This window comes from Hipposideros armiger, unplaced genomic scaffold (genome assembly GCF_001890085.2).
Source record: "Hipposideros armiger isolate ML-2016 unplaced genomic scaffold, ASM189008v1 scaffold_204, whole genome shotgun sequence".
NCBI lineage: Eukaryota > Metazoa > Chordata > Mammalia > Chiroptera > Hipposideridae > Hipposideros > Hipposideros armiger.
In genome coordinates this window covers 2,559,716-2,572,610 of record NW_017731554.1, presented here as the reverse complement: position 1 = coordinate 2,572,610, position 12,895 = coordinate 2,559,716, and the positions used below count along the sequence as shown (strand labels likewise).

The following is a 12,895-nucleotide window of genomic DNA, read 5'->3' as shown; positions in this document are numbered from 1 at the left end:
GAGACAGGAGAATGAAGGAGGCTTCAGGAAAGGGATCCTTTGGGAAGCTGGAAAAAGCAATGACTGCTTAAGATTTCCTGGAGGCAACAAGGACTCAATAGGACTGGAAATCATAATTTTGTCATTAAGTTAATCAGCAAACTTATGTGATTTCCTCTAGAAGTGCTCAGCAGGAAACCAAGAGTGAGTAGAGGAAACCAAGGATGGGCTAATCTAGGACTGGAAGTGGTCAGAGGAGAGCAGCAACCACCAGGGCAAAGGAAGTGACAATAGTGGGGAGAGTGTATCTGAAGTGACTAATGTGGACTCTACACCAGGGAGAAGAAATTAAAGGAGAGCAGAAACTGAGAGGACAGAGAAGAGTAAGGAGAGGAGAACTTGATGTGATTGAACATAAGTTTAATGGGAATAGAGGAGCATGGAAACTGGGGTTTTAAGCAGAGAGTAGTTTCAGAGTTCAAGATTTCAAGGGTGGGGCACTTCTGTGGCGTAAGTTCCAGGATGTAGCCTTGGTATACGGCATTGTAGTGGCACAGAGGGGGACAATCACTGCAGTGGGATGGTCAAGGAACTGGGAGGCTGGACATCTTCAACATGAATCCTGAAGTCATTCCAGGGAGTGGCGGATATTAAAATACCCAGGTTCAGTAATTTAAAAACTGATAAGAATGCCTTCAAAGAAATCATTGAAAAAAAAAAGCTTTAATTGAAGAAAGTCCTTTGTTATGTCAGGACTGTCCGCACGTTGACAGAGACCTATTAAATGGCATCTAACAAAGAGATCAGAGATTCCCAACTGAGTGGGGCTATTCTTATCCACAGGTTAAGGGTTCCGTTGACTTTAGGTCTCCACCCATCCCTCTAAGTCTAATCTGGGGATCCAACCGCTAACCTGTCTCAGTTTGTCTCTTCATTGACCTGAAGATATCTACTTCTCACCTGAGAGGCAGGCAAGACCCTGTTCTTGCTATAAATGCCGACTGATGGCTCTGAAAAAATTGATCTGAAGGAGAAAGCAGACACTCACTCACCAAGATGAGCCACACTGCCCATTTCCTCACAAAGATGTTTATCTTAAAAGAGGCTTGTAGTGCAAGCCTAGGTCCTGAGTTGCTCTACTGCTTAGTTTTAAAATTTACTAGAGTTACTTTGTAGCAGATGAAATACCATATGCGTTTTGTAAGAGGCTGTTACTCTCTGGAGGGTAAACTAGCAGTTTTCTTTTTTTCTTTTTTTTTTGGCCCCATCATTTTTTCTCAAATTATAACTTGTGTGAAATCCAGATATGTAAAATAGGAAAAAGCAGAGCTTTTCTGGTTAGGGCCAAGGTGGAGGACTCGGATTCTAAGCCTGGTCCCCCTACCCCAACCCTACCCCCACCTGTACAAGCCATCTGAAGTAACCTCTTAAGGACTTCCTGCATCAGCTAGGGGGAAAAACACCCAATGCTTTTTTACTTCTAGCACTATCATTTTATAAGTCATTTATTCAGTGAAGACAACATCTAGTAGGTTCAGCAAAATTAAAATATCTGAAATATTAAGAAATGTATCTTGAACACGCCCCCAGTTCTTTCTTTGCTTCTAAAAACATTTGGAGAAGCAGGTAGGACCACAATCAGGCCCACAGTAGAGGGGGTGGGGGGAATGGCTAACAGCTCTTGGGGTAGCCATCCAGCTCATAATATTTCTGTAGAAACATGCCCCCACCAGCCACAGTTGACTGGTCTACCTGAGTTCAAACCCAGCAGAGCTCTGGAATATTTTGATCTCGCATTTAAGAAAAGAATCAGTCCCTTTCCTGCCACTCCCCACCCTCCTTCTCAGTTTCTTCTCAGTCTCTTTCGACAAAGTTGTAAGATACAAAATTTATTGGGTTGTCGGAAAAGTCATGACGCATTTTTGCAACGAAAAACATAGAAAAAATACATCATGACTTCTCCGACAACCTAATAGATGTTGCCATAAGCCAGTTGCTCACCTGAGAAAGAAAAGCCATCTGTAGAGAAAGTGAATGAAGCCACTCACACAAAGAACCAGAGATAACAGGCAAAGAGCAGAGGGCGAGAGCCTGTCAAGTGTCTGAACTCTTGATTTTCATTGAGACTCTGATCCACCCTAGCCTTTTCCATGGTTTAGTTATTCAGTCTTCCTTTGGATTCCATGCATCAGTAGATTCCACTTTCTATCTCTGCTAGTTCAACTAATAAAAAAAAGCAAGACACTCAAATGATGTCTGACCACACAGACCTAATCTCGGCTTGGAACTTGTTTTGAGGGAGCAAGAAGGATGCCTGAGTAATCCAGAAGTCTAGAAAGACTGAGGGTTTTTACGACAACCTTCTGAGTCAGGTCTCAGGGAAAAGAAAAGTAGATGCAGCAACAGTCAAAGCCGTCTGAGCAGGATTTTGGCTTGCCAAGACTGGGCAGCTCTAAAGCTGTGAGAGTGACTGGTAGGGAAGGCCTCTCCCATCAGCTTCCTCCAAGACACTCCAAATAACCCTACAATGTAAGTTAAAACTCTTCCAGCAGAGACAATTCTGTCCGCTATCTAACTTGTGCAGGAAATCTGGACCTTTAAAAGCTTTCCTTCCGCCAAACGTAACTTTCTGTTATTCTCTGGGACCTGCCCTTCCTTCCAAAGGAGTTTGTAAACCCAGCCTCTGCTCTCTATCTCCTCTGAGTCTCAAGGTCAAAGAGAATTCCTTACAGGGGACTTGTTTTGTTTAGAGTTTCAAAAGCACTGACTGGGCTTCACCAGGGAAGTCTGTGGGACCTACCATTCCTTATGTAGAAACATCCAAGCAGTGGGCTTTATGGCTCCCTGCTGGCGAGTAAAAAAGGCAAACAAGCAAAGCAGCAGGGCTCCTGTGGTGTGCTGGAGAGAGAGCTCAGGAAACCTGAATGGCTCAGGAAGGAAATCAGTTTTACAGTGAAACCAGATACCTGGTTAGAACTCTGAGACCCTCAAGCAGCAGAAGATGAGGAGAGGGGGGTGGGGACATCGCTGAGAAACTGAGAGGAAGGCGGGAGGTTTGGAAACCTTGAGTTATTATTGGCCTAAATTCTGCCAGTAAAATAACATAATATGGTATTTCTTTTCCATTAACTCCTTCAGGCCTTTAAACTAATCAGGAAAGGCTACTTATTTATTGAATCTGGAGGCTAATTAGGCAAAAAGTTCACAAGTAAAAATATTAAATTTCTTCTTCCCTGTATGGGTAGTGCTCTTGGTACTAGTATTCAGCCCAGTGGTCAAAGGATAATATATCAGAAAGTAAAGAGCTAAAGACTTTCTGAAAGATTTCATCTCCTAACCTTATTTTTAAATTTCCATTAATTGCAGATTCTGTGAACCCTGTTCTTTACAAGTACATGTTATAACGTAAGTGTTCAATAAATGCATGTGAATGAATGAATGAGGTTACCACTGTATATTCTATGAGTGTCCTTTATCCCCAAAACAGGGCATGGGCCCACCCTTAGGGCCTTCAGGATTAGTTCCCTATCCTCTTACCATATTTGCCCACTGAAAGTTATGTCCATGACCACTTAAATGGGGCCTAGGCTGGGGATAACAAATAAGGAAATACAGGGGCAGGCCGAGTGGCTCAGTTGGTTAAGAGTATGAGCTCTGAGCAACAGGATCACCAGTTCGATTCCCACATGGGCCAGTGAGCTGAGCTGCTGCTGATCTGCCAATAGGTGGCAGGATGGCTCAGCTGGTGAGAGTATGTGCGCCTAACAACAAGGTTGCCTGTTGGACTACTGAATGGGATGGTGGGCTATGCCTACCCCCACTCACAACTAAGATTGAACATGGCACTTAGAGTTGAGCTGCCCTGAGCTGTAAACGGGCGGCCAGATGGCTCAGTGGTTAGAGCGGATGCTCAATTCCCGCATAGGATGGTGGGCTACACCCACCCGCAACTAAGATTGAACATGGCACCTTAAGCTGAGTGGCTGTGAGCTGCCGCTGGGCAGCCGGATGGCGACTGGACTTGGAGTTGATCTTAACTGCGCTTTCCACAAGTAAGATTGAAGGACAACAACTTGGCTGTTCCTCTCCCCAAATTTCCCCAACACTGTTCCCCTTCCCCAATTCCTCAATTAACACATTGAGGATGGGGCATTTAAATTGTTTAAATGCATGGTCCCGGGGTTTAAACCACTGAAATAAATTTTTATACTGTGTTTCTTTAAAAATTTATGACAAATTCAATATTTTTGTGAACTGAAATTTTCAGGAAATACTCACCAAAGACTCTAGTAGTGCTTGAAGGTGTGATACCTCTGGAAACATTCCCCCTTGTGGAGTGAAACTAAGCAGAACTTGCAAATGTACCGAGTTTCACTTCTTTTTTTGTGGGCAACACAAACATGGAACCTCCTAGCAGGATATTTTCTTTTACCCCATTCACTTCCAACAATTTTCTCTAGCACATGTTTGCGCATATCACCCAAAAGTCTCCCCGGGGGGTCCTCATGAGGCACATAAGGGGTTTGGGTTGATGTTCCTGGGCGTGCTGCGTCTGTGTCTGTGTCTGAGTCTGTCTCCACCTTCTCTGTAGCCCAGTCTTTTGCCACTTGTAGCAGAAATTCTTCGTATCTCATTTTAGATGTAGGGTTTAGTTTTTGATAGATTCGAAAGGAACTTAAAAGTGTATAATTTATAAGCCAAAATGCAACTTTCTTTGGCCACTTTACTGTTTTTCTCAAGAGAGAATAATAAAAATACTGATCTGCCCTATCAACACCCTTCATGAACATATTATACTGAAAAATACTAATAGGTTTTTTTCTTTACTTCTTCATTTCTCCGTGGGACATCAACTATTGTTGAATCATAAATTGTGGAAATCATGTTGACAACACGAGTATCCCTCCAGGATTGAAGAAGAATTTCACCCTTTCTCCTGAATGTGGTTTTGCCACGTTTCAGAGACTGTGATTCCTTTTTCATTTCTGGAGGAAGACCCCTGTTCACTCTGATTGTTCCACATCCTCGAACTTGTCTTGAAAGGAGAGTTTTAGCAATTGTCACATGATTGTAATAGTTGTCTTGGTAGACATAGTAATTTTGATCAAGACAAACATAAATCTGCATCACCGGTCCACAATGTGTTAAAAAAAAAAAAGGCATTTTAAAAAATCAATAAAATTAGGAAATATAGTCAGGAAAATTTCATGCAGTTTGAGTCTTTGGTCCTTTCAGCTTAGATAACAAGGCCAGTCATGGCTGACATGGCTGACGAAGCATTTCTAGTGCTCCCAAGACTCTCTAAAGTGCCTGGGGGAGCGGCACCTGGCAAACAGTGCCCTGTCACTGCTCCACACGCCTGGCCAGCCCATCACTCACCGTGAGGAACATAACGCTGCCTGATAGCTTGCTGCCAGGGAGCATCTGTTTAGCTGGCATTGACTCCTGTGGGAACAAGGCCAGTGAGCTTGGGTGAGGAGAGGAAAAGTCAGTCAGGATAGAAGAAAGAAGGTTGGGGAGTGTGGTGCTTTGTTACATTAAAGACGTAATTGGCCTTTAATTTCTACAGCAAAGCACAGAGGAATTCATTGTGGAAATGTCTGAAAGCCTCTGCGGAGGCCCCATGTTGCAAATCCTGGAAGGCATGAGGCACTTAGGGGAGAGGTTTGCTGCAGCTGCTCCACATGCCAACCCTCTTCCTCACTCATTCTATGTCCCTCTTATGGGGATGACACCAGACAAAGGCTTTTTCTCAGAGACTACCAACCAGACAAATCTCCATGTGGGATTTAAATTTCTACCTTTCTACATGGAGAAAAATTGGTAGAGAAAGTTTCCCAGGTCAGAAGGCTCAGACAACTGATTTCCTGTTGACCAACATTTTAAATCATTCCCACAACTTTCAGTCCCTCAGGCCATTCACGCTCCAGCCAGGCACAGGTTAGTTCTGCCTGACAGGCAGGATTTCTACATCACCACAATTTCCCTAAGTTTGATACTCTAAACATTTACTTTATTTTCATTGACCTGTGAGCTCCACTAGGGCACAGACTCTATGTTATTTGACTTTTAGTTCCAGAGCCTGGCACTGTGCCTGGTAAACACAGTAATTCGGTGAATATCTGTTGAACTGAGTGCATGCATGCATGTTTACCAGACTAACAGGAAAAAAAATTTCTGGTCTCAGTGAACAGGTAGGTTGGTAAATATTTGGTACTTTTCATGATATCATTAAGTAGAAGATATCTCTATCATGTCACATAAACACTACCTCTTTTATGGCACTTATCACATTATGCATCCTATTGTGGTTTTTTCAGTACACCTATAAATCTCTCCCTATAAATTCCTTAGAAGCAGGAACTATGTGTTTTTCAATTATTTTATCCATCCCCTCACCCAATAAATGAACTAACTAATGAATGAACACTTACTGGTCAAACTATATTGTACTCTTAGATCTACCAAAACCTTCCAACCTTCTAACATAAGCACCAAAGTATATTTTAAAGTCCAGCCCCAAGAAAAACACTTGCAGAACTTCATGTTGGCTCAGTAGCCAAAGAAAACATTCATATAACATCAATACCAAGTGGCAGAGAAAACAAATCAATAGATTTGAGGCACATGCAGACTGGGAAACTGAGAACTACAGAAAGCCCATCCAAGCCCAGAACATAGGAGACAGGGGATGACAGCCAAGGTGGGCTACAGAATGTGGCAGTAGCCAAAATTTGTGGAAAATTCACAGTGCAAATTAACCATGTCAATAAAAGGGACTGCACTGACATGGATCAATTCTGTGAGTAACTTGTCAGGTGTGTTGAGACCAGGACTTTATTCAGGGAATGTGTTAGAAGAAAATTCTGTCATGCAGTTATGCATAGTGGCATTTGATTGAGAACAGAGGCCAATAGTGGGTAGAGGGAAGCCTTGATAAAGAGGACAAGGTTTCCCTCTGCTGCAGGGTTCCTGGGTAATTAACCAATTAAGGCCAAAGATTCATTTCCTGCAGCAGTTTTCTTTGCCATAGAGAATGAGACTTTAAACCACACAGACTTTAAAGCATCTGGGTGATGAAGAATAGCTTCAGATATGCTTGGATCATTCCCCAGAGATTATTGGATACATGTGTGGTGTTCTTAGCCTCACTAGGAAGAGTTTCTGAGAGGAAATGAAGTGTATTCTGACACTGGCTTTTAAGTCCCTATCTACATCCTTATCACATGACTCTAACAAAAAAGATTATTACTGGATCTATTAAGCAACCCTAGAGGCTGGAATAGGTCAATCAGGGCTCCATCAACTCTGAAATAACTAATCACAGCATCACAGTAACACTAACTGTGATACAGTATGTGAAGAATTATTTAGTATAATTTATTATGTATGTGAAAGAATTATTTAAACTGTAAGGAACCATTGAGATTTACCATATCACTATTAGTATTATTTAGCTGATGTCAATTTCTCAGAGAAACCAAAAGTACTTATTGAATATCAGAGTACAAATCTACTAATAGAAGGGAATGGATTATACGTTAGCCTATAGAAGGGGTGGAGGGAAGTTTACAGGATGGGTAGAAAAATCAAATGTCAGAAAGAAAAAAGAGGCATCATTGCATTATTCTAGAGATGAATTAATAATACAGTTGTGTGTCTGTTGTTCTTATGAAGACTCCACTCAACTTTTCCCTTACGTTTTACAAGAATTGGAGGTCAGGAGATATTTATGGGTACACTAAAGCATGAAAAATATAGCTAATCCTCTTGACTCTTCAGTTGAAAGGTTTGAAAGTGAAAATTAGCAGCAGGCAAAGACAAGGACTGAGTCTGTGCTGGTTTTCTCCTCCTCCTAAGATAGGGGGACCGGATACCTGGGGATTGAGTTTTTAAAAGGGGAGGCCAGAGAAGGACCTGAGGAGCTTCTGCCACAATTGGTAGATGAGTCAGGCGTATGAAGCTTGAGACCAGGGGCGGCCCAAAGGCAGAGACTGAGGAAAGAGGAACCAGGAATACAAGAAGCACTCAAAGAGGTGGCTTCCTGGCTTGTCTGTGTTTCAACCCGTAGCTCTTTGTTAACAATCCCCTTACATGTGTTCAAAGAGGACCGATACAAAGATGAGGAACCCTGCAATGCAGGCAGGATGCAAGCTCTGCCCTTCAATGAAGGTAGTGACACCCCACCACCAAAGGAAAATTCTGACTCAGCTGGACAGCATCTCTGCGGTTTTCCTGTCTGGAACAAGGCTGGGCACAGGCGACAGGACTGAGAAAGGTTCTGGGGCAGGTCAGACTGCAGAACTTCTTAATCAGAAACAGGAATTAAGGAAAGAGCCGGTAGTGCAGGTGTAGAAAGAAATCTTATACACAAATTCATGAGAATGGTTACCTCTGGGGAAAAGGCCAGGATTGGAGGAGGGGTGGCCAAGGCACTAGGTCTTGCCTGTAATGTTCATATTTAAGAAAAGAATGTCTTAACATGGTCATTGTTTAACTAAAAACTGATTTTTTAATTAAATCTTAAATTTAAGAAAGAGAGACAGAGGGGGAAGAGAGGGAGAGATGGAAAGAAAAGGAGAAAGGAAGACACAACTAACAGTTCAGGTCTCCTTGTTAGGGATCTTTCTGGATGCTGAGATAAGGCAACCCAAAGAAAGGGGTGGGGCTCGGAAGCAAAGGAAGACTTACGCAGGAAATCACAAGGGGGAAGGGTCACAAGAGAAGGAAATGGAATAACAGAATTTTGAAAGAAAATATTGAAGAGAAAAAGACCCTAGCCAGCCCTCCCCCATACTGTCTGTCAGATTGGAGGCCCCCCAGTTCCCCACTCGCACACAGAAGGGAGCAAATGCTGGCTCCCCTGAACTGGGCCCAGAAACGCAGGTCTCCTGTCTCCTCTTAGGTCCTCTCTGCCAACCATGCCCTTGGTCATGCACAAATCTACTGCCCTGGATTTAGAAAAAGCTATCAACATGAAAAGGGCACTTCATAAGGACCACCTACTCACCCTGCCCTCTCTCAAACTTTCTACCAATGCAATGCCACCCCGACCCCTCCCTCGGCTCAAATGAGCACTTCTGCCATATATTCAGGGGATTTCCTTGGAGAGAATCCCCGGAGAGAGGGGAGACCGCCCCTTCTGGGAGGAGATGACCTTTTAATCTGTGGTCCTGATTTCTGGGCCCAGGTAAACTACCAGGGAAGGTCATTGCCCAGCTTAGAGGGAGACAGGCGGCCTTTTGATTTCTCTCGGTTCACCGGGCTCGCCTACGCCGTACCCACCACCTTAGCCCCCTTAGGGCTCGGCGGGCGAATTGTTCCGGAATCCTCGTTAGGAGAGGGGCGGAGGAGGACCCCTTCCAAAAATTAGGCGGGAGGCGCTGGGGGAGGAGAACTAGGGAGTGGGAGGAGCAGTTACCTCATTGAAGCCCTCCTGCAGGACGTCCAGTAAGTTCCCCCGGGTCAGGCAGGCTAGCATTGTTCCTGCCGGGGGCTCCCCGGGCGGGGACTCCAGGCCAGGCGGCCGCCGCCTCCTCCTCCCTCTGCACACAAAGACTCTTCGCTCAGCTCATAGGGCTCACTCCGGAGTCCCGCATGCCACTTACTGGAAACCCAGACCCGAGCCAAACTAGCGACTTCCACTGGGCATGCTCACTCGGGGGCCTCTGCTGGAGGGGCCCGGGTGCTGCTGCGGTTTCTATAGAAACAGCTGGGCGCGCACCAGCTGGAGGGGCGCTGGCGGGCGGCGGGGGGCCCAGCCTGATCCAGGGAGAGCACCGCGGGCGCGCGGGCGGGCTGGCGTGTGTGCGCGCTGCACACACACACACACACACACACACACACACACACACACACACACGGCGGGCTGGCGTGTGCGCGCGCTGCACACACACACGCACACGTTGACACAGGAGGAGGGCGTGCGGGTGAGTGCACGCACTTGCAATCACACACACACACACACACACTGACGGTAGGCTGGCGTGTGCGCGCGCTGCACACACACACGCACACGTTGACACAGGAGGAGGGCGTGCGGGTGAGTGCATGCACTTGCAATCACACACACACACACCAGGTCTGCAGGTAGGCGTGCTGGTGTGGGTACGCGCTGCGCGCGCACACGCACAAGCGCTGCTGATTTAAGGCCGCAAGCACCCCACCACATGATGGGTGGGAAGGGTAGTGAATCATAGGATTTTTTTCCCCCAGACTGGCTGAAAACAGCAACCTTTTCCCACATGGGGCCTGGACAGTGAGGTTAGATTAAAGAAAGGGAAGCAGAAGGGAGAGAAACAAAAAGGAGAAAGAGAAGAGCCATCAAGAGGGAGAGAAAAAAAAAAAAGGATAGAAAGTGAAAACTTTAGTTATTGATCGTTATTAGGACACAGTTAATAGAAACAGTGCTAAACAAATCACAAAGGATCACAACAGAAACATCAAGGGTACACTAAGCATGACTAGGGCCTTAACAAAAAAACCTTTCTTTTTAAAATAACTGCTAAAATGTAAAACCTGTAATTTTTATGAGTTTTAAGTTAATTAAATGGATTTTAATTAAAATAAAAACCGCAAAAATGTCCTGGTGCTTTTGAAAGAGTTAAGTAAAGCTTGCTCAAGTGAAACTGAGCACTATTCCCCTGTTTCTAGTTATTCAAGTCATGGCCTTGATTATTTATTTTTAAGAACACTAGTCATTTGTACTCTCAGTGCACACTCTTGTTTCTATAGGAAAACTGGAAGCAGAAAGAACACTCAGACGTATTATGTTACACCTCGTGATCCCAGATGGAGGGGAAGGGTTTACTGGGTGTTAAGGCTCAGAGAAGGGTCAGGGCCTTGTCCAAGGACACAGCTGGTCAGTGACAGATGCAGTTTGAGGAGCTAGGACTTGACACTCATATTTTGCCCCAGGCCCAGATTCCAGCCCCAAATCCCCATTAGTACCCTAGCAAGAAAAGTCAGTAGACTCTTATTCAAACTGATGACCTCCTCCTCAGGCCACTGGAGAAAAATCTTTATCCAGAGCAGTCAGAACTAGCAGTCTTGCCTGAATGTCTAAAGCTACTAAACACAACGATGCTTCTGAGAAGAGACACACCTCACTCTTACCACAGCAAGCAAGAAGCAGAAAGCCAGCGGAGGTGTTAAGTGGCTGCTGCTGGTTGAACACTGTGGGTTCCATTCTGGCTAAGGCTGGGGAGAAGCCATGACAAGTCAAACTAAACTTGAACAGCCCACAAGTCAGAAGACCACTGTCCATAATCTAGCTGGCGAATGTAGTTGCCAAGAACTCTCCTTACCGCAACCACAGTTCATGGTGTAATACCCTCAGGTGAGTCACTAATCCATGTTAATGCAACAAGGTCCTTTTTAAAGAGAAGTATGATACTTCCAAATGTATAAAATTGCATGCAACATATCTACATGCATGGCAATACAAAACCAAAACACCTAGTTGGTGGATCCCTGAAGAGAGGATTCTGATTGGTTGACAGTTCATCATGCGTTCGCCACAACAGAAAATATTGAGACATCAGAGGGAGGTCCATCTAACAGTTATCTATCCCAAGAAGTCACTGTTTCTGAAACAAGTCATTTATCAAAGTAGGACCTGTGAGCTCAATGTACCTGGGAAAATACTCATTAAATCACTGAATTTTAAAGCTACAAAAAAAGATCTCATTTGGCCCAACTCCCTCATCTCACAGATGAAGGAACCGAGGCTAGAATAGGTGCTCACAGTCACTCAGCTAGTCTGTGGGAACTAAGACTTAAACTAAAGGCTTCTGAAGACCAACCCTGTGCTATTTGCCTGTATCTCACAGCATGCTGGAGGAATCAGCATTGTGGTGATTTGATAAAAGATTTATTATAGGGCATATGGTCCAAGACTGCATTATTCTCTGGAAGTCTAGAATTATACCAACCACATATTCTACAGTAGTAGTCCAACAGAATTTTCTGTGATGGTAGAAATGTTCTATATCTGTGCTGTCCAATACAGTGGCCACTAGCCACATGTAGCTATTAAGCACTTAACATGTGGTTAATGCAAATGTGGAACAAAAATTTAAATAGCATTTAATATTAATTCATTTAAATTTAGATAGTACAATTTCAAAATATTCTGGTCCATTGTCCCCAAACAACTATTGAAATGTTACAAAAATTTTCATATATAGTCTGCCTCTCACACTTGGAAAAACCACAAAATTCCTGTTGGACCATAAAATCTCAATTTTTCTTGCTTAGAAGATATGTTCACCACACTTATCAAGGTCTGCCTTCGAAAGTGGCCCAGGTGAAGAATTGAGCTTTTGCTCTAAGCAGCATCAACACTGACTATTCCTTCCATCTTCCCGATCACACCATATTGTGATGTCAACGTAAGAGCTGGGAGAATAAGTGGGTTAGCTAAAAGAACTAGGAATACTAGGACAATGATCTGCATCCTGTAGTGCCTGTACACGGGAAAACAACAAGCCCGTCTGGGTAGCTGGAACCACTCGCACTGCTGCAGGCCTATTGTTCACACTGCCTGGGACAAGTGAACGACCCAGGCATGCTGCTTTCTGCATATCTCTGCCATGCTGCTTGATTTCTGAAATTAAACCTGGCTTCCTCCATCCTGCATTATTTTAACAATGGTGGCAGATATCTCCCTCACCAACTAAAACTAAGAGCTACCCAAATATCTATATACAACCATAATAATAGCAAAATTGAGATTTTACTATGTGCCAAGCCCTATACTAAGCACTTAGATATATTAGCTCATTTGATGGTCACTATTACCATAAACAGATTTTTTTATTGTCCCCATTTTACATATGAAGAAAGAGATTTGGAGGATGAGTAATTTGCCCAGACCCCATAGCTACTAAGTGGTGAAGCCAAAGTCCAGGGTTTT

At 44.1% G+C, this 12,895-nt stretch overlaps 1 protein-coding gene across 6 annotated transcripts in view; it reads right to left on the bottom strand.

Moving 5' to 3' along the window:
* Positions 1 to 12,895, bottom strand: part of DIXDC1 (DIX domain containing 1) — a 67,408-nt gene that overhangs the window by 48,224 nt on the left and 6,289 nt on the right. The window contains exons 1-2 of one of the 6 annotated variants that reach the window (XM_019653641.1): positions 9,401 to 9,850; positions 5,359 to 5,424 (exon numbers count right to left, since the gene is read on the bottom strand). The exons of 1 other annotated variant lie outside the window; for it this stretch is intronic. In XM_019653641.1, the coding sequence (XP_019509186.1) occupies positions 5,359 to 5,424; positions 9,401 to 9,460 (126 nt within the window). In that variant the 5' untranslated portion in view covers positions 9,461 to 9,850. Of the gene's footprint in view, positions 1 to 5,358; positions 5,425 to 9,400; positions 9,851 to 12,895 lie in introns of those variants that run through there. 4 more of the 6 variants (XM_019653638.1, XM_019653635.1, XM_019653636.1 and 1 more) reach the window with 4 other exon arrangements.